General features: G+C 40.1%; 1 protein-coding gene and 1 pseudogene across 8 annotated transcripts in view; both read right to left on the bottom strand.

The window, feature by feature from the left end:
• Window positions 1-10,685: 10,685 nt before the first annotated feature.
• GPALPP1 (GPALPP motifs containing 1) overlaps window positions 10,686-25,977 on the bottom strand; it is a 37,800-nt gene continuing 22,508 nt past the window's right edge. For 3 of the 7 annotated variants that reach the window (XM_080661753.1, XM_080661757.1, XM_080661758.1), the window contains 2 exons: window positions 18,410-18,628; window positions 14,097-17,318 (listed from right to left, as the gene is read on the bottom strand). In XM_080661753.1, coding sequence (XP_080517879.1) covers window positions 18,410-18,628 — 219 coding nt within the window. In that variant the 3' untranslated portion in view covers window positions 14,097-17,318. Of the gene's footprint in view, window positions 11,336-14,096; window positions 17,319-17,345; window positions 18,298-18,409; window positions 18,629-25,977 lie in introns of those variants that run through there. The other 4 variants (XM_080661754.1, XM_080661759.1, XM_080661755.1 and 1 more) reach the window with 3 other exon arrangements.
• Window positions 10,776-11,407, bottom strand: LOC308245067 (high mobility group protein B1-like; annotated as a pseudogene). Its single transcript has one exon. The product of its transcript is annotated as a high mobility group protein B1-like (transcript).

The following is a 25,977-nucleotide window of genomic DNA, read 5'->3' as shown; positions in this document are numbered from 1 at the left end:
GTTGGGAATGACAAATTGAAGCAAATTTTTATTTTATTTTAACACGAAAGGTTTATAAGAGTACAAGGTTCATCAACTAAGGATATATGAGTTTAAAAACATATATTTAAAAAAATCACAGAATGAAAAAGGTACCAAGTTTGTCTCTATCATTTTATTACCCTGGAGGGGAAGGGAGACTGGATAAAAGAAGGTGAAGGGATTAGCCAAAGAACATATAGGCATAACCTCCAGACACAGACAACAATGTGGCGTTGGCCAGAGGGAAGGGGGCAGGGGCTGGGTGGAGGTGGGCAAAGGTGGGGGGAATGGGGACATATATAATAGTTGTCAACAATAAAAATAAAGTTAAAAGTATTTTCCCTAGAGGCCCAGAAGCAATCACTTTTATGGGTTTCTTGATTAATCTTACAGAGATATTCTAAGCAATACACACACACATACACACACACATATCATACTCTAGCATTTTCATTTCTCCCTTCCTCCTTCCCTTCCTTCATTATTATTATCACTAGAGGCCCAGTGCTCGAAATTGGTGCAAGAGTAGGCCTTCCTTCCCCTGGCTGCCGGCACTGGCTTGCCTCTGGCACCCAGGACCCGGGCTTCCCTCGCAGCCCTACCTTCGTCCGGAAGGTTGTCCGGAAGGACGTCCAGTCTAATTAGCATATTATGCTCTTATTATTATAGATTATTATTATTATTGCTGTTGTTAATCCTCACCCAAGGATCTTTTTTTCCATTGATTTTTAGACAGAGTGGAAGGGAGGTGGGAGGGAGAGAGGAAGAGAGAGAGAGAGAGAAACATTGATGTGAGACAGATCATCAATATGTTGCCTCTCTCATGCACCCTGACCCAGGGCTGGAGATTGAACTTGCAACTGAGGTACATGACCTTGACTGGAATCGAACTCGAGACCCTTCAGTTCTTGGGACAGCACTCCAATCACTGAGCCAAACTGGCTAGGGGCTTTATTATTATTATATATATTTTTGGTAACACACTATTTTGTACTTCAGTATTTTCATTTACTATTTCTTAGAGGTATATATTTTGTATATATATCCGGACACTGATTCCAGTGGCTCCTGAAGACTGGAGGCATCCTTGCCGTTCCTGAACTCTGTTTTCACGTCTTCCTGACTCATTTTTTTGAACAGCAGGTTGTGTTCTATAGAATGGAGGCAACAATTTACTTAACTAGTCCCCCATTGATGGGTATTAAAATGATTCCCAATCTCTTATTATTACAAATAATGTTCAATTAAAAACGACATGTCATTTTATATTTGTGTAAGTGTATTTGTAGGATAAATTCCTAGCAGTGGAATTACAGTTTTGTTGTATATTGTATTTATAGATATTGGCACATTGCCCTCCAGAGAGGCACACCAATTTGCATTCCTACCAGCAATGTATGAGAGAATGCGTTTCCCACCACCCTTACCAACACAGGATGTGTTAACATTTTTTGACTTTTGCTAATCTATTAGGTGAAAAATCACTTCCCATTGTAATTTTAGTTTGAATTTCTTTTTCATGAATATGGTTGAGTTTCTTTTCATATATTTTAAGATCCAGTTTCTTTCTATGAATTATGTATTTACAAACTTTGCATATTTATTTATTGCCTTCCTGATTTTTTCTTGTTGAATTTTTCTTATTAGCTATTCAAATGCTAAGGGGAGTATGTGATGTCAGTTGCAAATATTCATTTGTCTTTTGACTGTGCTTTTTATGCAGAATTGATTTAAATTCTGGATGTTATGTTATCCTTGGGCAGTTCTTGCCCATTCTGACATAATAAAAGTAAAATCTCCCACATTTTCTTCTATTTTTATGTTTTCATCTTTTTTTTTTTTACATTTAAAAATTTAATTTATCTGGAATTTATTTTGCTCTACAGTGTGAGACAGAGATCCAACCTATTTTCCCCCATATGTCTACCCAGGAGTCTCAACATCATTTATAGAGTAATTTATTCTCCTTCCCTCCCCCTCCATACATTGATTTGAAATGTCTTCTTTGTATTTGTGTCTGTTTTAGAACTTTCTATAACATATGGAGCTTTAACTCCACTCTTGAACTTGTTCTTGAAGGAAAGCTTGTTGTTGTTTTACATATGGGAGAGACTTGAGCATGCTTGTATGTGGAGAGAAGAGCAAGTGGCGAAGAAGTGCAGAGGAGGCACAATGGGACCACGAAGCGAAGATAGGTTAGGACTACTTACGACAGGTCCAATGAGCTAATTGCTGTGCCTACCTCCAGCAAGGGTTTTTCAATTTTTCAAGCACTTTAAATTGTTTTTTAATTTATTGATTGATTTTAGAGAGAGGGGAAGGGAGAGAAACACTGATTTTTTGTTTTACTTATTTATGCATTCACTGATTGATTCTTATATGTGTCCTGCCCAGGGACCAAACCCACAACTTTGGCATATCGGAAACAATGCTCTAACCACCTGACTACCTGGCCTGGGCCTCAAGGACTTTGGTTGTTGTTGCATAATGTGAGGTAGCTTCCCTTCCAGCTCATGCAGCCCTCCCTCCCAGTTTGTCCCTCTCCTCTTGGCCTCTCTTCTTCCCCACCCAGTCTGGAATGTGGCTTAATCATTTGTGTTCCCTTGTGGGCACTTCACTTCTCTTAACACCCAAACCTGGATCAACACGGCAACTCATCTCTCCTCTGTGTCTCTGTTCAGGTCCCTCTTGCTTGCTCTTCAGTGTTTATCCCAAACCTTCCAGCCTCTGACCCCTTACTCTCAGCAAATGGCCTGTTTCATCTGAGTGGAATGCAGGCTCTCTACCTGGAGTTCGTGGTTGGGATTCAGGAGGTTGGGAAACTGAAATTATATGTAAAAATTTTGGAAATGTGCATTTTTGAGTGGTGAAACATCTATAATTTTCCTTAGATTCTCAACACCCAAAAGGTTAAAAAAAATCTCTACTTTAGCAAATTAAGTATATCAGGTATACTCTCCCTTAACTTTGTGAACTTTACATAACAATTTATCTATACCCATAACCACCCCCACACCCTTTTCTCTATTTTTGGAGGATGTGGGATTCCTCTTCCTATTTATTTAAGGCCAACCCCTAGACATCATCCTTTAACCCCAGCCTTTTAGCTAGATTATTTTCTCTCAGTTACCCCAGCTCTCCCCTCCATTGCTACTTCCTTTCAAACTGGTCTCTCACTCCTAAACATATACATACAGCAAGCCCACCAGCCCTGTGCTGCCTTCTCTCACTCCCGCTCGGCCGGATGGCTCCTCTGCGACCTGAGCAGGCCCTGTGCCTCCCTGGCCTGTGCCTGCTGCACCGCACTGTTCTTGCTCATTCATGAACCTGTCTCTCCACTAGCCTGTGGAGTGGAGGACCACGACTTTGCTAGTTCGGTATCCCTAAACCAGTGTCTCACATGTTGTGGTAGTTAGATAAATATTTGTTGAGAGGAGCTAATCAATTTAGCTGCTCTTCTCTAGACCTCTTCCTTCTCTATTATGTCTTTTCTTGAGGCATAGAAACTAAAACAGGAAACAATTTTCTAGGTAGACACACCATAGGTCTGTCCAAATGTAGCACATTCTTTTTCTTGTATTTTTTCTCTCTTATACTTCGCTAGCTTATTTATTTATTTATTTATTTATTTATTTATTATTTTTGGCTACAGCTACATACTGAGTTGATCTAAATGACTCCTGAATGCTTTTCTGTATTACAATAGAGAACTCAAAGCTCATACCCTAATAACTATAATTTGTCTTATTAATGACTAAATTAATGCCATTACTGCCCACACTGAAGTTCAATTGCTTGCAAGGCAGCACACACAAAGCTCATTTAGCAATAGTTTCCTATGAAAGGGAACCTCCTCACCCCCACCTTTTATTCTCTTTAGAATGACACATTTACAGATTATCTAACTGTCATATATAGAAGGCCAGCAAGACCATGGTAACATTTGATTGCTAATTATAAGCAGCTATTCATTGAAGAATTACCTCCACTTGACAATACTTTAAAAAATCCATTTTTAAGTGTTCCATGTCGGGCTTTTTTGCTGATTGTAGTTTTTTTGTTTTCAAAATTTTTTCTGAACAGAATATATTACTTTTTTTGGTAACAGTACCTCCAGTTTCCTTTAGAGAACCATTATGGCACAGAGACTAGAAACCTGCAGAGCTGACGAATCTAGTGGCCCACCTGCGCCCTTCATAATGAGATTAACTAGAAGTTGCTAACACCAGGCCCTATCTTGGGCTTGAAAAAACGAAGGTGAATTTGCCTGCTGCAAAAAACAACCATAAACTTGGTAGCTTAAACACAGAATTTATTTCTCACATCTCTGAGGGTAAGTCTGAAATCAAGGTGACAGCAGGGCTGCACTGCCTCTGAAGGCTCGTAGGGAGAATCCTTCCTCACCTCTTCCAGCTGCTGGTGGCTGCAGAGTTCTCTGGCTTGTGGCAACAGAACTCCAGTCTCTGCCTCCATCTTCACATGACCTTCTTCCTGGTGCGCCTGTGCGTCTCATATCTTCCTTTTCTTTCTCTTCTAAGGATACCAATCTTTGGACGTAAGGTCCACCCTAAATCAAGGATGATCTCATCTTGAGAGCTATGATTTAATTACATCTGCAAAGACCTGTATTCCAAATAAGGTCACATTCTGAGGTCCCAGGTGGACATGCCTTTTGAAGGCCGCTCTGCCAGACCCTGAGAAACAGGCTGAGAGACAGACAGAATCCTGATGACATAATTTGGGCATCCAGAGCCACTTGTACCTAAAGGCAGGGCTACCTTCTGTACTATTCATTACATGAGTGAATAAATTATCTTTTTTTTTTTTAAGCCAGTTTGAGAGAGGTTTCTATCACTTGCTTCCAAGAGTCCTGATAAGTATAGTTTTTTTAAAAATGTAAACTTAAATATATTTATTTTTAATTACATTCAATATTATTTTATATTAGTTTCAGATATACAGCAGTTATGGTTAGACAATTATATAATTTACAAAGTGATCCCCCTGATAATTCAAGTACCAACCTGGCACCCCATATAGTTATTTTATTTTTTTTCTAGGTTTGTAATATTTATTCATATCCCTGGTGTAAATATTATCATCGTTGTGAGGTTTAAGCCGCCAAAATGATGGCTCTGAACGTGGACATGATAATATATTTCAGTAGCACATCATATATTTTTAAAAATAAATCTTTATTGTTCAGATTATTACAGATGTTCCTCATTTTTCCCCCATAGCTCCCCTCCACCTGATTCCCCACCCCACCCCATGCCCTTACCCCCCGCCACTGTCTTCATCCATAGGTGTAAGATTTTTGTCCAATCTCTTCCCGCACCCCTCACATCCCCTTCCCCCGAGAATTGTCAGTCCAATCCCTTTCTATGCGCCTGATTCTATTATATTCATCAGTTTATTCTGTTCATCAGATTTTTTATTCACTTGATTTTTAGATTCACTTGTTGATAGGCATGTATTTGTTGTCATTTTGTTGTTCATAATTTTTATCTTTACCTTTTTCTTCTTCCTCTTCTTAAATAATACCTTTCAGCATTTCATATAATCCTGGTTTAGTGCTGATGAACTCCTTTAGCTTTTTCTTGTCTGTGAAGCTCTTTATCTGACCTTCAATTCTAAATGATAGCTTTGCTAGGTAGAGTAATCTTGGTTGTAGGTTCTTGCTGTTCATCACTTTGAATATTTCTTGCCACTCCCGTCTGGCCTGCATAGTTTCTGTTGAGAAACCAGCTGACAGTCATATGGGTACTCCCTGTAGGTAACTAACTGTTTTTCTCTTGCTGCTTTCAAGATTCTCTCTTTGTCTTTTGCCCTTGGCATTTTAATTATGATATGTCTTGGTGTGGTCCTCTTTGGATTCCTCTTGTTTGCGGTCCTCTGTGCGTCCTGGACTTGTAAGTCTATTTCTTTCACCAGATAGGGAAAGTTTTCTGTCATTATTTCTTCTAATAGGTTTTCAATATTTTGCTCTCTCTCTTCTTCTGGAACCCCAATAATTTGGATGTTGGTACGCTTAAAGTTGCCCCAGAGGCCCCCTTACACTATCTTCATATTTTTGGATTCTTTTTTCTTTTTGCTCTTCTGGTTGGGTGTTTTTTGTTTCCTCATATTTCAGATCTTTGGTTTGATTCTTGGGGTCCTTTGGTCTACTGTTGAATTTCTGTATATTCTTTATTTCAGACAGTGTATGCTTAATTTCTCACTGGTCCTTTTCCATTTTTTTGGCATTCTCATTAAGATCCTTAAAGGTCTCACTAAGTTCCTCTTTTTTTTTTTTTAATGTTCTTCCTCTTTATTTTTTTAATTTAATAAATTTTTATTGTTCAGATTATTACAATTGTTCCTCTTTTGTCCCCCCATAACTCCCCTCCACCCGGTTCCCCACCCCACCCTCTGTTCTTACCTCCCTGCCACTGTCCTCATCCATAGGTGTACGATTTTTGTCCAGTCTCTTCCCGCACCCCCCACACCCATTTCCCCTCGAGAATTGTCAGTCCACTACCTTTCCATGCCCCTGATTCTATTATATTCACCAGTTTATTCTGTTCATCAGATTTTTTATTCACTTGATTTTTAGATTCACTTGTTGATAGATATGTATTTGTTGTTCATAATTTTTATCTTTACCTTTTTCTTCTTCTTCCTCTTCTTAAAGAATATCCTTCAGCATTTCATATAATCCTGTTTTGGTGCTGATGAACTCCTTTAGCTTTTTCTCATCTGTGAAGCTCTTTATCTGACCTTCAATTCTGAATGATATCTTTGCTGGGTAGAGTAATCTTGGTTGTAGGTTCTTGCTATTCATCACTTTGAATATTTCTTGCCACTCCCGTCTGGCCTGCATAGTTTCTGTTGAGAAATCAGCTGACAATCGTATGGGTGCTCCCTTGTAGGTAATTAACTGTTTTTCTCTTGCTGCTTTTAATATTCTTTGTCTTTTGCTCTTGGCATTTTAATTATGATATGTCTTGGTGTGGTCCTCTTTGGATTCCTTTTGTTTGGGGTTCTGTGCGCTTCCTGGACTTGTAAGTCTATTTCTTTCACCAGGTGGGGGAAGTTTTTGGTCATTATTTCTTCAAATAGATTTTCAGTATCTTGCTCTCTCTCTTCCTCTGGCACCCCCATAATTCGGATGTTGGTATGCTTGAGGTTGACCCAGAGGCTCCTTACACTATCTTCAAATTTTTGGATTCTTTTTTCTTTTTGCTTTTCCGGTTGAGTGTTTTTTGCTTCTTTGTATTTCAAATCTTTGACTTGATTCTTGCGGTCCTCTAGTCTGCTATTAGGTCTCTGTATAATATTTTTTATTTCAGTCAGTGTGTGCTTAATTTCTAGTTGGTCTTTTTTCATATCCTCGAGGGTCTTGCTAAATTTATCAGCCTTTTCTAGAAAATTCTTGAAAAACCTTATAACCGTGGTTTTGAACTCTATATCCACTCGTTTGCTTTCCTCCATTTCTTTCATTTGTGATCTGTTTCTTTGTCTCTGCATTTTCACTGCTTCCCTGAGTTGGTAGAGTAGTTTTTTGTGCTAGGTGTCCTATAGGGCCCAGTGGCTCAGCCTCCCCAGTTACCTGAGGTGGACACTCTTGGTGCACCCCTTTGTGGGCTGTGTGCACAGCCTTGTTGTAGTTAAGTCTTGATTGTTGTTGGTATCACTGGGAGGAATTGACCTCCAGGCCAGTTGGCTGTGAGGATCAGCTGTGTCTACTCTGGGTGAACTTCTGTGCTGGAGACACCCTTATGAAACAAGACTTGCAAAATTACAAAAGCCTCTGTGCTCAGCTTGGATGGGGCGGAGTCTCAGGGCGGAGCAGGCAGCCTTGGATTCCTGTCAGCCATGCCCTGTGAGGCTTCTGGGTCTCAGTTTCCCTCGGTAATTGCTGCAAGCATTTCTGAGAGAAAGCTGCCGTCGAGTTTTGCCTGCTGGCAGACAGTCCAGTTTCTCCCAGAATGAGTCTGGGTTCCCAGAGTCTCGCCCAGAACTGGAGTTCAGCGCAGTCGGGAGCTTCCATCTCCCTCCCGCTTGAGAAAGCCAGCCGTCCACTCAGCAGTCAGTCCTCTCCACGTGTGCGCGCCTCTGGACCTCTGCCTTTCACAGCTCGTCTGAGTCTCAGTGTGCTTTCTCTTTCCCTGACAGTCCAGATTCCCCCTGAATGAGTCTGGGTTCCCAGAGTCTCGTCTGGAACTGGATTTCAGTGCAGTCAGGAGTGTCCGTCTCCCTCCCGCTTGAGGAAGCCAGCCACACACTCAGCTGCCAGTCCTCTCTGCACATGTGTCTCCGTACCTCAGCCTTTTGCAGCTCCTCTGAGTCTCCGTGTGCTTTTCTCTTTCCTTCTAGTTGTAGAATTTCCACTCAGCCAGCTTTCCTGTGGTTCTGGATGGTGTCCGTTTTGTCTTTTAGTTGTAGTTTTGAAATTGTTGTGCAAGGCAGCAGTTTAGGTGTTTACCTATGCCGCCATCTTTGTCTCTCCTCACTAAGTTTCTCAGAGGTTTTTAGAAGATTCTTGAGTAACCTTTTAAATGTGGTTTTGAACTCTATGTCCAGTAGTTTGCTTTCCTCCATTTCTTTCATTCGTGACATGTTTCTTTGTCTCTGCATTTTGGCTGCTTCCCTGTGTGCTGGGGTGGTTTTCTGTGGTAGGTGACCTATAGGGCCCAGTGGTTCAGCCTCCCCTATCACCTGGGGTGGACACTCTTGGTGCACCCCTTTGTGGGCTGAGTGCAAAGTCTTGTTGTAGTTAAGCCTTGATTGCTGTTGGTATCACTGGGAGGAATTGACCTCCAGGCCAAATGGCTGTGAGGACCCGCTGTGTCTATAATGGAAGAACTGCTGTGCTGGGGACACCCTTATGGGGCAGGACTTGTTTCAGTGGGGCTTTGGTGCTCACTGAGTCTGACTCTTGAATGTGTCACTTATGGATGTGAGGAGTTGAAATCTGGTGTCGTCTCACACTGACCACTAGGTACACTGGCTTCTGGGTCTCCAATGAGGTGCAGGTCAACTACTGTCTGAGCCCACCCAGCATGAGCTACAGCGAGATCTCAGATTTCTCCTCTCTGCTTGGGGTTTGGAGGTTTTGGAACTGTCTGACCAGAGCTGCAGTTTGTTAGGTTATGCTGCGATAGGGCAGGCCATTTATATGCAAAAGCTGCTGTGCAGAGCTTGGGTGGGTTTGTAAATTGTGCGGGGTGGGGTCTCAGGGAATCACTAGGGCGTGGCAAACAGCGATGGCTGCCAGTCAGCCATCTCTGCATCTCCGAGTTTCCGTGTCCCCGCGCCCCAGCGCAGTAAACAATGATTCCTGCGCGCACCTCTGCAAAAGAGCCACCCTCACTTTCTGACCCGATGGCAGACAGTCCAGCTTCTTCCTGTGGGAGTCTGGGTCCCCAGAGTCTCGCCGGAAACTGGAGTTCAGAGTAATTGGGAGCTTGTGTCTCCCTTCGGGTTGAAAAAAACAGCGCACCCAGTCGCCAGCCACCAGCCCCATTCGCGCGCCACCGTACCTTAGCTTTTCCGTGCTTGTGCACGTCTCAATGCTCTTTTTTCTTTCCTTATAGTTGTAGAACGTCTACTCAGCCAGCTTTCCTGTGGTTTTGGGTGATAGACGTTTTGTCTTTTGTAGTTTTGGTGTGGTTGTGAGAGGCAGCATGTACAGGTGTATGCCTTATGCCACCATCTTGGTTTTCCCACATATAGTTATTACAGTATTGACTGCATTCCCTATGGTGTACTTTACGTTCCCATGACTATTTTGTAACTACCCAATTATCCTTCTTAATTCCTTCATCTTATTTGTATACAACCCTCTTCCCACCTGATAACCATCAGTTCATTTTTGGCATCTATGAGCCTGTTTGTTTTGTTTATCATGTTCTTTAGATTCCACATATAAGTGAAATCATGTGGTATTTGTGTTTCTCTGTCTGACTTACTTAATACCCTCTAGGCCAGGGGTGGGCAAACTTTTTGACTCGAGGGCCACAATGGGTTCTTAAACTGGACCGGAGGGCCGGAACAAAAGCATGGATGGAGTGTTTGTGTGAACTAATATAAATTCAAAGTAAAGGAATGGAGGGGAGAGCAAGAGAACCCTCCGCTCTTTCGGCTCCGCGGGCCGTATAGAACAGCCGAATGGGCCGGATCCGGCCCACGGGCCATAGTTTGCCCATGGCTGCTCTAGGCCCACCCATGCTGTCACAAATGGTAAAATTTCAATCCTTTTTATGGCCAAGTAATATATATATATATATTTTTTAATATATATATATTTTTTTAATAAAAAAATTGTATTTACTTAGAAGCATTCAGAATGTCAACAAAACAGCTGCAACTTTTTTTGCAATTACAGAGTGGTATTCAGTTAACAGAACAACAATTATTTCATATAAGCTGCATCAGAGACAAGTGAAGATGAAAAAACTACCATCCCCATATATAACTAATTTGTGCTGTGCACCAATAAGAACCTGCTTTAAATTTCCATGCCAATTTACAACCCCCATACTGTACCAGGCAAGGTTAGTGGCTATTGAAAATACCACCAGGACAGGGCTATCTAAAGACACATTCGGTAGTGTGTTAACTATACAGTTTAAAAACAAATATACACTGTACAGTTTAAAAACAAATCTTATACAGCCTTACATTTCAATTTTTTTCTTTAAAAGGAGTGAGTTGTGTACAGGGGGGTTAAATGCTTTATAGACAAGAAAAAAAACTGCGCTAGAACCAACTTATTCATCATCATCATCATCTTCTTCTTCATCATCCTCCTCTTCTTCCTCCTCATCATCTTCCTCGTCTTCTTCCTCTTCTTTTTCTTGCTTTTTTCAGCCTTGACAACTCCCTTTTTGGCAGCATCAGGCTTTCCTTTAGCTCGGTAGGCAGCAATATCCTTTTCATATTTCTCCTTCAGCTTAGCAGCCTTCTTTTCATAAGGCTGCTTGTCACCTGCAGCAGTGTTATTCCACATCTCTCCCAGCTTCTTTGCAACGTCACCAATGGATAGGCCAGGATGCTCTCCTTTGATTTTTGGGCGGTACTCAGAACAAAACAAGAAAAAGGCCGAAGGAGGCCTCTTGGGTGCATTGGGATCCTTGAATTTCTTTTTTGTTTCCCCTTTAGGAGGAATATAAGTTTTCATTTCTCTCTCATAACGAGCCTTGTCCGCCTTTGCCATGTCTTCAAATTTTCCTTTCTCCTTAGCAGACATGGTCTTCCACCTCTCTGAGCACTTCTTAGAAAACTCTGAGAAGTTGACTGAAGCATCTGGGTGCTTCTTCTTGTGTTCCTCCTGGCAAGTTTGCACAAAGAAAGCATACGATGACATTTTGCCTCTCGACTTCTAAGGATCTCCTTTGCCCATGTTTAATTACTTTCTTGCCCCGGTGCTGTCTCTATGGAGCTCAATGTACTACAATGGCTGTGAGAACGGGAGCCAGACGCAGCCTCCTCACTCTCTCCGCTCTGTAACATTACTCTCCTGGCCAAGTAGTATTTCATTGTATATGTATACCACAGGTTTTTTTATCCACTCATCTACTGATCAGCAGTTGAGTTGCTTCCATATCTTAGCTATTGTAAACAATGTTGCAGTGAACATAAGGATGCATATATCTTTTTAAAAATATGTATTTTATTGATTTTTTAGAGAGGAAGGGAGAGGGATAGAGAGCTAGAAACATCGATGAGAAACATCGATCAGCTGCCTCCTGCACATCCCATACTGGATATGTGCCGCAACCGAGGTACATGCCTTTGACCGGAATTGAACCTGGGACCCTTCAGCTTGCCGGTATTGGCTCTATCCACTGAACCAAACCAGTTAGGGCAGGATGCATATATCTTTTCAAATTAGTGTTTGGGGTTTCTTCAGCTATATACCCAGGAAAGGTATCACTGGTTCAGGAATTTTCTGAGGTCATAAGAAATGAGTGTGTCTGTCTACAAAACTTGTCTGAGTGGGCCTATTATTCAGGGGTCTACAATAATGACAGCCATCATTTATTGCTGAATTTTGTGCTAATTGCCTCAGTATATAATCTTCATAGTACCCTGTAAAGTATTATTGCCCCCATTTTAAGACAAATTGTGGCTGAGATAGGTTCAGTAATTTCCTCAAGTATATATAGCTAGTGGCAGGACCAAGAATTGATTCCAGGCTGCTGTCTCCAGAGTTTATGCTCTTAACTAATATAACTCCCTTATATTAGTCAGAGCTGTTACTTGCAAACAAAATAATACATACGGCCAGTTTAAGCAGGCCCAGAAGCTATATAACCAGGGGTCTGTCCACCTACACTGCAATGCTGCTACCCCCGATGCTGCTTTAGGCAGCACCAGTGTCACCACCACTCCACCCACATCCTGGGTTTCCAGCATGCTAAGGAAGTGCCACCTCTGCTGCAGCTGAAGATCTGACCACCCCACCAGCCACCCACCAGATATTTCTTCACTTTTCTTCCCTTGGAATCCCAAGCCTATGTGGGTGCATTTGATTGGCAGAGCCCAGGTGCTCCAGCAGCAAGGGAGACTGGGAAATGAGGTTTGCCTTCTATCCTTTGAATCAAAAGGCTCAGTGTCCTCAGCCTGACATGACAGTAACCTAACTTTTTTTTTATTCTAGAAATCTTAATAACCATGTTTAAACCAAACCAAGTTTGGTTCTCATATTTGTAGTGCATTAGAATTACCTGGGGAACTTTACAAGAAAAAGTGCCTGGGTCCAACCTCAAACCTAAGATAGAATCAAAATCTGATAATAAGGCTAGGCCATCTATATATTTAGTAATCTCGGAGGGGAGTCTGCTGAACACCAAAGTTTAAAAAACAATGACTTAGAGGTTTTGTTGACTAAATTGGTCCACATCTCTAAACCTAGGTATTACTCAGTTTGGTAAATGCTGAACTAAAGATGCAGTCCTTCTGGTTGTTGCTATGTACTAATTGGAAGGGATATGTGACTTTTAAAAAAGCTCTTTATGATTAGTTGGTAAAAGGAAATCTCTGAATCCATCTTTTCATCTTATTTTCTTAGAAGCATGACAGAATGATGAGTCAACAAACATCTTATAAATTGGTGAGGTCTAATCTTGTCTTTATTGATAAATGGTTTGACTTGGCAAACATTTTTAACTCTAAAAACCTCAGTTTTCAAATGACAACCTTATTAACCAGTATACAAGGCTGTTGGGGTGGGGTGGGGAGAAAAGACCAATTTAAAAGACCACAAAATATCCAGTTCAAGTGAAAACTGAAGAATGGCCACAATTTTTAGATTTTCTGGCTAATATCAAATTAATCATATCTGTTATAAAAAAGTAGCAACCTTAGGTTAACAAATTACTTTCTTAAGTGTGTAGTGTGAATGAGGTATAGTATTATGTATTCTTAGCTGAGTTCAGCAAAATGTGTTGCCTGTAGCTGTTATCTCAAAAGATAAAAACCATCAAAAGTTATATACAGGATTTCAAAATGGCAGTGGAAGCTACACTGACACGCTCCCAGTACCAAACTGGAAATACAACTAAAATACAGAAAAACCACCCTGAAAAATCTTTCGTCACTTATTCAGTAGTCTCCTTCATAGTTCAGTTTCTAACTCTGACCCTATATAACAAAAAATTAGGACTTAAGAAAAGGGTTAATGCCTGCACCCCCCCCCCCATCCCCAATTATAGAAAAACACATGAAAGAATTTAGGAAGTACAGAGAGAAAAAAGCTCATAATCAACCAATCCAGTAAAACCCACCAACAGTTAGGTAACTCTATGACATGTACAACAATGGAACCTGGGTTATAACCCAGTGCAGCCCCTCGTGCCATGGTGCTTTTCAGAGCATTTGTCTGTCTTGTCTTGTATTTCTAAATAAATAGGCAGTTATATCGGGATAAGGAAAACCTGGCAAGTAAGTTGGGGTGAAATACTTCTTTTCACAGTAGCCCACAGTGACCTGGGGTTGAACAGAATGATCTTTACAGGATATTCTCTTTACCAGTATTGCCTGTTTGCGATAAGCTAATAATACACAAAACAAAAATAAAAGACCACAACTTCTCAGATACAGATGAAACTTTATTTATACATAAAAATTATACCTCAGAAATTCTTTTCTAAAAAGTCTTTTAATTGTAAAGTTCAAAATGAAAAAATTGAAAGGAGCAGTGTATAGTTTTTTAATTTTGTACACACTCTAGTCACAATTGATTTTTTAAGCTGCAAAAAAATATACCTCTCCTGTAACAGGAAAAGCATGACCTTTTGTAACTGCAGACTAAAATCACATGGTGGCATCAAAAGTCAAAGGGAAATAAATTAATATTCTGAAAAAGAAGACGAGGCTTTGATGCTACATAGGTATGACCTCTAACCACTTCCCTCCATGTTAATCCTTTCTCTTAGGTATATAACTCAACAGAGAATTTTTTCACTAACATTATCATAAAAAAAGTGAAAAGAGAAGTGATAAGGGCTTTTGTAAAATTATCTCCCATGATCATACATATCTGAGTAATAACATTAACATTATCCACCCTATATAAGAAACAAATAATTTATATAATAATCATTTATCTATTCTGGAGCATGTAAGCCTCAATACCATGTTAATTTCAACCTCACTTCTCAAAAAAATTAATTCAAAGAATCATTAAATGTTCAAGTGATTAAATGTCAAGTGGCTCCTACATCCAAATAAGATTAAAAACGCTTAGTTAAGATATGGCCATTTTTTTTTTTTTTTGAGAGCAGGGATTAATTTATTACATTTTACCCAATATAAAAAGGATTTAATTTATTTGATAAAACAGTCTTATTATGGATTTAACCAGCATTTCTCATCTTTTGCCCCCTCCACCAATTCCCCCAATTGCAAAAGCCACCCTTTATTTATCAGTAATATGGTTACTCTTTGAAACATCTACATTTATTTCAGATGACAATTTAGAGAAGTGGACAAAATCATATAATTTCAGGTACAATGAACTTAAATGTCACCTTCAACAGTAAAGAATGTCAAGTAGCTGCTTCACTTTTTAACTTAGTGTTGTTCTTTATCTCCTTCATTTTTAAGTTTCAAAAGAGGTTACAGTTCTATAAAACTTGGCCAAGAAGTGTAGGACATTAAAAAGTTCTTATTAGAAAATGTCAACAGTCTCAATGTTCTACCAGATGGACAGGAGACTCGATTTAATAATGCCATTTACAGCCTGAAGAGCAGATGAAATGACTACCTTTCCATTCTGTGCAAACAGTTACTCTGCTCTTCTAATGTCAGTGTTGCTGCTGTACTGGGTTTAGTCTCTCCATGAGGCAAATGACCTCCGGCCTGACATTTTATTAAAACTGGACGCAGGGTGGCATGAAGGGGCATTGGATCCGAGGCAGCAGTGAGGTGGTAAGTCATAGAAAGAAGAAGCTTTCCCCCTTTTGCGAAGGTCATGGACACTCCAAGGGTGAGGGAAGAAATAAATAGTAAAAATGTAATACAGAAATATTTCTATCCCCATCAGGATGAGAGCAAAGCAAAAATAAGTATCCAAAGATGACATTTTTACTTTAAAAATGCCACATTTCCAAAAAATATAAGTTAGGAATTTATAGAAGGATGAGAAAATAGATAACATTTCTTCCTTTCATAGAGAAAAAAAAAATTATAACAAAATTAAATGAAAGCAATGGATGCTCTTGCACAAGCTTTGTATTTAGACAATACCACCCACTAAAATGACATCTTTAGTCAAAAAGTAGCTCTGTTCAATCTGTTTAGAAAAGAAGCCTTTTCATAAATTTGCTTAGGAGAATAATTCATTTTTCAATAGCAACCCTCTTGAGTAAGCTACAGTTTACACAGAAAGTATCATTGGAAAATATCGTTGTACTACTATGATTAAAATAATAATGTGTAGCCTTTTTTGAATGGTTTACATACTTTTTCAATAAAGCCTAAATGAACTAGGAATCAGAAGCTTTTCCCATTAAAACCTTGTGCTTTATCAAAAAAAAAAAAGAACACAGAACTAGCAGAACAGTTAGGACTAATCTATAAGAAAATATAACTTACAGAACTATTTAGAATTTTCTATTTAACATTTAAAGAGGCAGTACTTAAAGCATTACAAATTTATAATGCTTCATTAGGGTGGTTATGATTACAGAGTTTCATTTTAAAAAAAGGCTATTTGTGATTGATGTAAAAGATCTGTCCCCAATAAATTAGATAAAAATATGTTAATTATAAATGGGTAAAGTGAGATCATCTCAAAGCAGAGTTTGTAGACTTAGAAAGCTTTGGTTGAGATCAAAGAGCTGAGTTTTAGACTTCACACTGCTCATGGTTAATGGAATGTCTTTTTAATTTTATTTTATTAATATAAGAAAGAGAGGGAGGGAAGAAGGGAGAAGGGAGGGAGGGAGGGGGGGAGAGAGAGAGAGAGAAGAGAAGATGAGAGGATAAAAGAGGAGAGAAGAGAAAACATCAATTAGTTGTTCCACTTGTTGAGGCTTTCATTGGTTGATTCTTCTTTATGTCCTGACCAGGGATCGAACCAAAACCTTGGCATATTGGGACAACATTCTAACCAACTGAGCTACCCAGCCAGGGCCAATGACATGTCTTGTTCCTCAGATTGCCTCCCCTAGAAATATTTATTAAAGTTTAAGAAAATTTTTCCTTAGTACATGAGATAACACAGATATTCCTCTTTTTGACTTAGAAACAAACACACCAAAAAACCCAAACAAATAAAAAGCCCAGAGTGCCCAAACAAGCAAACTGTTAACGAAGCAGTCAAACCTCCGTATCTTCTATTTTCAAGCAAATGTGTATTCACTGGCTGCAGTTGAAAGGGAATATCCAAACAATTTCAAATTCCTGGATTAACTGTAAGGACCCAGAACACTTGCTCCAGGGCTGGTTAGTGATACCCGATGAAGAGGTCCAGGCTATGGTAGAGATTCAGTGGACAGTCCTGACCAGGCCTGAGAGGATACTTGTGAGCCATCATAAAAATTAGGGCATGGCGGGGGGAATCCCCAGAATAATTAATTGAAGAAAAGCCCACATTTTCTCAGAAGTCAAAGACACATAAAATTCTATTCTACATAAGAAACACCAATTTTATGTTTTCTCTAGACCCTAAAGGATGCACAGAACAAGGTGAGTTTGTATGGTTTTTAAAAATCTCTAATCTTAAGAAACCTAAAATGAAAGAATAAAGGTAGACAGACAATAAAAAGGTATTCTTCAACTTTTCTTCATTGTACAGGGAAATCCCCCTGAAGTAAGAATAAGAAAATTCAGTAAGTTGGAAAATATTTCTAACTTTATTTTCCCTTAAAGCACATTTTAATATCAATGCAGGTTTCATACAATTAAAAAAAACCATAAAGGTTTTTAAGAAGCAACGTTAGTTTTTATGTAATTTTTAGTCACCTTTATGAACCCTTGTCAGTTTGGACTATAAATGAATGATGTAATGGTTTTGAACCTTACTTTATTGAGATCCTTTAAAAGCAATGAACATTATTCTAATTGTGATCTTATTTGACATCAAAAGATTACTAGTGCCCAGCCAGTGTGGCTCAGTGGTTGAGCATAGACCTATGAACCAGAAGTCAGTTTGATTTCTGGTCAGGGCACATGCCTGGGTTGAGAACTCAATCCCCAGTAGGGAGTGTGCAGGAGGCAACCAATCAATGATTCTCTCTCATCATTGATGTTTCTTTCTCTCCCTCTCTCTCCCTCCTTGAAATCAATAAAGACATGTATTAAAAAAAATACTAATAAACCTCCTTTCTTCATCCCTTACACCCTCCTTTCCATTTTTTCATAAACTAAACTTTTATTACAGAATTTTAAGTAGCAATGCCCTGTTAGTTATTATGAGAACAAGGCTACTTTTCCATGAACAACATTTATAAGCCCACAAGAGCTGAATTTTTTTAAAAACCAGTTTACTTATAAAAAAAGATTTGCAGATTTAGAATTTATTTTACTATTAAAGGAAATAGATTTTTATACATAATTATTTATAAGCAAAATTTATTTTTAGCCCTGGACAGTGTGACTCAGTGGATAGATCGACGGCCTGCAGAATGAAGGGTTCCAGGTTCAATTCTGGTCAAGGGTATGTACCTCGGTTGCAGGCTCGGTCCCCAGCCCTGGTTGGAGTGCATATGGGAGGAAACTGATGGATGTGTCTCTCTCACATCAATAATCCTCTCTTTCTGTCTCTCCCCCTCCCTTTCACTCTCTCTAAAAACCAATAGAAAAATGTAATTGGTTGAGGATTAAAAAAATTTTTTTGTTAAATTTAAGAAGTTCAAATTTATTGATATAAAAATATACCTCACTTAAATATACTTACTTATAAAAACATACTGCCTTTGCCATGTGAAAATCTGGTGTTTAGTTCTCTAGATTTTCTTATTAGGGCTTTTTTCTGAGCTTCATCAAATCGATGCACCTTGAGATCCTTATCACGGTCAAATGGTATTCTTTCTTGGGGCTTATTTTTATCTTCAGCAGCCTTATTCTTTAGTTTTTTTTGATGAATGTCCATAAGAGATTCTGATCTTTTCGATTCCTGGGGAAAGTCAGAAGAGTAGAAATAAAAATCTTAGTTTGTATAGATTATTGACAGAATATGATAGTGAAACAAAACATTTAAGTAGTAATGGTGAACATTCAGAGGGCTATTTATAAACCCCAACAGGTTTTTCCAAATCCAAGACAGCATCTATGAAGAAAATATGTATCAGAGGCTAATTCAATTAAACCAAAATGAAGACATCTACTAACTACATGCCATACACAAATAAAGAGCAAGACAGAAAGGAAACAAATGTTTAAATAATAAAAGAGAAAAGCATTGTGTGATGTATCAAAACTGGAGTCCACATAAGTACAAGGGTGAGAAAGAAAGAGCAATTCTATTCTCACGTGGCAGCCTGGTTAAAGCTTTATGGATGTGCTGGTCTGTGAAGCCTACATGAGTGCCTAGGAAGGGAAGGGCACTGCCAGCTGAAGCAAAAATAAGGGTGAACCAGAACAATAAGTGCAGAGGTGACACAATCCAAGGCCTATTCCCTACACAAGAGAATTTTTGTTCCTTTCAGTTTTGTTCTTTCTCTTACCTCCCTCATTTTCTTCCTTCTTAGTTGGGGCAGGTGTTCATATTTTAAGATATATATATATATATATATAGTGAGATGAGGTCTGAGCAAAGGCAATTGGTTTCATAAGTTAGAGATTCATTTTAAACCTTTCAGTAGTGAATAAAGTAAAAGACAGAATAGCCTGGATGGAAGAAGCAGGGAATGGGATGCAGGAATAGATACAAGTAATACAGATTAGAAGCTTTCAAAGTGGGATACATGTGTCCCTGGGGGCTACACAGAGTGGATTCCATGGGTATGAAGGCATGAATAATATTAAGGTTATCCACCCATGACTCTCAACTTCTTCATGGAGGCTTACTTAAAATTAATTTGCCCAATAATGCATCTTGTAAGAATGTCTCCCCTTTTGTCATAGCCTCTTCCCACTTAACAAAGGTGAGGCCTTTCAGAATCTTACTACAGAATACTGTGTAAGAAAGCAAGTCTTTAGGGCATCAAAAAAAAAAAAATCTGAAATACTAGTATGAATGAAACTTCCTCTAATCAAGGAAGGGCTTTGTGTCCTTTTTGTCTTAAACATATTTCTCTCAGGAGTGTAATGTCCTTTTGAAATGGGTGTTTTGGCTCTTACTGGAATGTTCTGAGTTCAGATATACTGAAGAGTGGGGCCATGAAAGAAAGGGAAATTTTTGCTTAACATACCTCATCTCTTCCAGGCCCTGCACTGTCAAAGAATGTACTTGAGAGCAAAGATTCACATGAGGACAGCCCAGTGGAAGCAAAATAACAAGGCACTGGTAAGAAATGTTAAAGGTGGCAGCATCTTATTTCATGCAGAAGACAAACTCATGGCACCTACCTACTTACTTTAGAATTCAGAAGTGGTACAGAAATGATCATAAACACATCTATTTGAGTGGAAAAATGAAGTCAGACTTTCTGGCAGAAAGTAAGTCTGACTTGGCTGATTTGACAACCAGACTGACTTTTTCAATTAGGTTATGTGATAGTTATTTCCTATAAATAAATGAGCCCAATTTGGAGCTATAAGTCTTTAGCAGAATATACAAAAGATGCTGTATTAATAAATATTTAAGTTAGCACTATTTCCATTCTCTCAATCCTTCTCATTTCATAAATAAATCTTGGTCAAGTCTTTAGAAACAAATTGATTTGTAATTCAAGTACTTTCCAGTCCTCCCTCCCTCCCTCTCTCTCTCCCTCCCTCCCATTTCAGAGAGGAAGGGAAAGGAAGAGAGAGATAGAAACATCAAAGATGAGAGAGAATCACTGATCGGCTACCTCCTACATGCCCCACACTGGGGATCGAGCCTGCAACCTGGGCATGAGCCCTGACCTGGAATCGAACCGTGACCTCCTGGTTCATAGGTCAATGCTCAACCACGGAGTTCTTTATTTTTAATAAAATAGGTAAAAAATTCAAATGATGCTAAAAAAAAAAAGGTTATCAATATGTATAGCATGGAGAAACAGCTAATAACTTAAGTTCTGAATTCAGAAAATCTGGGTTGCAATGATGGTCCTGCTGTTTTCAACACTGATGACCTTAGGCAAGTAATTTAAGCCCTCAATGTCTCAGCTGTAAAATGGCAGTAATCTTACCTAATAAAAGAGAAACATGCAAATTAACCATCACTCCGCTACACCCACAGCCAATCAGAGTGGGTATGCAAAGTAACCCAACAAAGATGGAGGTTAATTTGCATATGCAGGCATGGAGCAGAGCAGAGCGAAGCCTGCTATCAGGGGAAGGGAGGCGGCGGAGGGAGCTACTGTAGTGGTGCTTCAGACAGAAGCGAGGACTTGCCGGCTCCGGGCGGCCCGGGAGCGAGGAGGTGCTGGCTCCCAGGCAGCCAGGGAGCGGGGGCTTGCCGGCTCTGGGCGGCCAGGGAGTGGGGACTTGCCGGCTCCTGGGCGGCTGGGAGTGAAGCCAGGGGAAGGAAGGCCTATTCTTGCACGAATATCGTGCAACGGGCCTCTAGTCCTATATAATAAAAGGCTAATATGCAAATCGACCAAATGGCGGAAGGACTAGTTGCTATGACATGCACTGACTACCAGGGGGCAGACGCTCAACACAGAAGCTGCCCCCTGGTGGTCAGTGGGCCCCTGCCACTCAGCCAGAAGCCAGGCTCATGGCACAGCGGCGGTGGTGGGAGCCTCTCCAGCCTCCACTGCAGGTGGGCAGTAAGGAGCAATGGGTCATGGACTGCGAGAGGGATCCTGGACTGCGACATAGCACAGGCCAGGCTGAGGAACGCCCTGCCCCCCATGTGCACGAATGTCATGCACCGGGCCTCTAGTAATAGTAATAATTTAAAAATATTTGGGTGAGAGAGGAGTTAAATGATCTAAAGAATACAAAGGATTTAGTACAGTGTTGGGCACATAAGAATCTCCCAATAAATATTAAGTGCTAGATTTACTGAGAATTTACTATATTGTAATCCTCATGATATCTCTGTAAATAAAATGTAAATTCCCATTATACAGATTTGGAAAGAGAGAATGAGAAAATAAACTAATGGAATCAATGTGAAAAATAAAATTGAAGTTGGCCTGGCTGGGGTGGCATAATGGTTGAGCATTGACCTATGAATCAGGAGGTCACAGTTCCATTCCAGGTCAGGGCAGGTGCCCAGGTTGTGTGTGGGCTTCTTCCTCAGTGTGGGGTGTGCAGGAGGCAGCGATCAATGATTCTCTCTCATCATTGATATCTCTAGCTCTCTCTCCCTCTTCTTTCCTCTTTTAAGTCAATAAAAATATACTTTAAAAAATAATAAATAGGAAAAACCAAGATGGCGGCATAGGTAAGCACCTAAACTGCTGCCTCGCACAACAATTTCAAAACTACAACTAAAAGACAGAACGGACACCATCCAGAACCACAGGAAAGCTGGCTGAGTGAAAATTCTACAAGTAGAAGGAAAGAGAAAAGCTCACAGAGAATTGGAAGTACGGCAAAGGGTCTTTGTGCGTGCAGAGAGGAAGGGTGGCTGAGAGCCTGGCTGACTTTCTCTGGCGGAAGGGGGAAGAAAGCCCCCGACCGCACTGAACCCCAGTTCTGACTGCACTGAACCCAGTTCCGGGCGAGCCCCTGGGGACCCACGCTCTTACGGGGGGAGTCTGGACTCTCGGGCGGAGACTCCGGAGCCGGGGAAGGCAGAGGACTGAAAGCACGCGCGTGCCAGTGCGCACAAAGGCTGCGGAGGTTGCCACAGTCTTTCCCTAGTGGAAGGGAGTCGGAGGTTCCTGACTGCACTGGGACCCAGTTATGACTGCACTGAACCCCAGTTCCAGGCGAGCCCCTGGGGACCCACGCTCTTGTGGGGGGAGTCTGGACTCTCGGGCGGAGACTTGGAGGCCGGGGAAGGCGGAGGACTGAAAGCGCGCGCGTGCCAGTGCGCACAAAGGCTGCAGAGGTTGCCACAGGCTTTCCCTAGTGGAAGGGAGTCGGAGGTTCCTGACTGCACTGGGCCCCAGTTCTGACTGCACTGAACCCCGGTTCCAGGCGAGCCCCTGGGGACCCACACTCTTGTGGGGGGAATCTGGACTCTCAGGCGGAGACTCAGGAGCCAGGGAAGGTGGAGGTCTGAAGGCGCGCACGTGCGCACAAGGGTAAGGCTGACGGGAAGCCAAGACTGAGACTCCACCCCATCCAAGCTGAGCACAGAGGCTATTGCAATTTGGCAAGTCTAATCCTATAAGGCTGTCTCCAGCACCGAACTTCTCCCAGCATAGACACAGCTGATCCTTACAGCCAACTGTCCTGGAGGTCAATTCTTCCCAGTGATACCAACAACAATCAAGACTTAATTACAACAAGGCTGTACACACAGTCCACAAAGGGGTGCACCAAGAGTGTCCACCTCAGGTTAACTGGGGAGGCAGACCCACTGGGCCATATTGGAAACCTAGCACACAAATCTACCTTACCAACTCAGGGAAGCAATGAAAATGCGGCGTCAAAGAATCAGATCACAAACGAAAGAAATGGAGGAAAACAAACGACTGGATATAGAATTCAAAACCACGGTTATAAGGCTTTTTAAGAATATCCTAGAAAAGGCCGATAAATATAACGAGACCCTCGAAGATATGAAAAAGGACCAACTAGAAATTAAACATACACTGACTGAAATAAAAAATATTATACAGAGACCCAAAAACAGACAAGAGGAACACAAAAATCAAGTCAAAGAATTGAAATACAAAGAAGCAAAAAACACTCAACCGAAAAAGCAAAAAGCAAAAAAAAAAATCCAAAAAGTTGAAGATAGTGTAAGAAGACTCTGGGACAACTTCAAGCGTACCAACATCAGAATTATGGGGGTGCCAGAAGAAGAGAGAGAGCAAGATACTGAAAACCTATTTGAAGAAATAATGACTGAAAACTTCCCCCACCTGGTGAAAGAAATAGACTTACAAGTCCAGGAAGCCCACAGAACCCCAAACAAAAGGAATCCAAAGAGGACCACACCAAGACACATCATAATTAAAATGCCAAGAGCAAAAGACAAAGAGAGAATATTAAAAGCAGCAAGAGAAAAACAGTTAATTACCTACAAGGGAGCACCCATACGACTGTCAGCTGATTTCTCAACAGAAACTATGCAGGCCAGACGGGAGTGGCAAGAAATTTTCAATGTGATGAATAGCAAGAACCTACAACCAAGATTACTCTACCCAGCAAAGCTATCATTCAGAATGGAAGGGCAGATAAAGAGCTTCACAGATAAGAAAAAGCTGAAGGAGTTTATCACCACCAAACCAGTATTATATGAAATGCTGAAAGGTACTCTTAAAGAAGAGGAAGAAGAAAAAAGTAAAGAGAAAAATTATGAACAACAAATACATATCTATCAACAAGTGAACCTAAAAATCAAGTGAATTAAAAACCTGAGGAACAGAATAATCTGGTGAATATAATAGAATCAGGGGCATAGAAAGGGAGTGGACTGATAATTCTCAGGGGGAAAGGGGTATGGGGGGGTTCATGAAGTTACTGGACAAAAATCATACACCTATGGATGAGGACAGTGGGGGGGATGTAAGGGCAGAGGTGGGGTGGGAACTGGGTGGAAGGGAGCTATGGGGGTAAAAAGGAGAAATAATTGTAATAATCTGAATAAAGATTTATTTAAAAAAATAATAATAATAAATAAATAAAACCCCCAAAACAAATGAACAGCTCTGGCTGACGTGGCTTAGTTAGTTGAGCTTTGTCCCGTGCATTAAAGGACAGCGGGTTCGATTCCTGGTCAGGGTACATAGTCAGGCTGCAGGATTGATTCCTGGTTGGGGCTTGTAGGAGGCAACCAAACGATGTTTCTCTCTCACTTTGATGGTTCTCTGACTTCAATGTTTTTCTCTCTTTCTCTCTCTCTCTTCCTTCATCTCTCTCCTTAATAAACAAAACAAAATAAAAAAGACAAATAAAAAACACATTTGATGCTGAAATCTGTGTTTTTCTAGTAGTAAGTAACTTTCATCTAAAGACCAGAAACTAACTAGGGAAAAAGTCTTTCATTAAGAGATTAAATTTACATTTTACTTTTTTACACTTAATAATTATTCATCAAAATTTGCAGTATGTTTACATTGTTTTGATCAACTGAAATTATAACTTACCCCAGAAGTAAAAAAGTACAAACATTTAAAGACAGATACAGAAAATTAAAAAAAAACTTTCTATTTCAATTTATGTATATATATATATTTTTGTTGCAGTAAAATAGGACTTATCAGATATAATTATAAAGCTTAATTAGGATAAAATTCTATGGCAGGAGAAAAATAAAATTATGAATTCAAGGAGAAAAAAGAATACAACTGTTAAGGAAGTACTTGTTTGTATATATATTTTAATAGATAATGATAAAAAGGAACATATGTACTATTATTTGTAATACTTTAAACAATAAAAAAATAGATAATGATAAATATTAAATTGCAATTGTATGTAGATTCCACTTTAAACATTTAATAGAGCAATATAATATGCTATAAATTCATGCTTGGTAGCTACTGAAACTTAATGAAAAATTTTAGATGTCAAGTAAAAAGTTTCTTTTAGGGGATACTAAGCAGAAACACTTGAAGACCACTGGTCTCCACTCCTGATTAATTGAACAGAAAGATTCCTGTCCTGGCTGATGTAGCTCAGTCAGTTGAGGGTCCTCCCGTGCACTGAAAGGTTACTGGTTCGATTCGCAGCCAGGGCACATGTCCAGGTTGCAGACTCCATCCCCAGTGAGGGTTGGTGAGGTGGGGTTGGGGCGGGGGAGGCATGCAGGAGGCAGCTGATTTATGTTCCACTCTCACATTTATATTTCTCTCTCTTTAAAAAAATCAATAAGTATATATTTTTAAAAAATAAATTGATTCCTGAGCCCCACCACAGTAATTTAGTGAATGATAATTGTCAACTGTAGGTCACAGCAACCTGTGCTTTTAAAAACCACCCAGGTTCTTATTCAGGGTCACCATCAGATGTGCAACCCACTATGTAGATCATTCTTTCTGGCAGAGAATGACAACATAATCTCAAGAGAAGTGGAGCAGGGTTAATTCTAGGATGGGGAACTATAATGTAATATAAATAGAATTGTATGTAAATGCAAAAAAATACTATAAAAATTTGAACTTTCAACACTATTTCTCCACATTTTCCTCTTTCTCCTTTAATGAAAAAATAATTCATTAATTATACAACAACTAGAGGCCCGTTGCACAAAATCTGTGTGTGCCTCAGCCCAGCCTGCACCCTCTCCAATCTGGGACCCCTCAGGGG

This window comes from Plecotus auritus (genome assembly GCF_963455305.1).
Source record: "Plecotus auritus genome assembly, chromosome: 3".
NCBI classification, from domain to species: domain Eukaryota; kingdom Metazoa; phylum Chordata; class Mammalia; order Chiroptera; family Vespertilionidae; genus Plecotus; species Plecotus auritus.
Note: the sequence above shows the minus strand (reverse complement) of the source record. Positions and strands in the feature narration are given on the sequence as shown.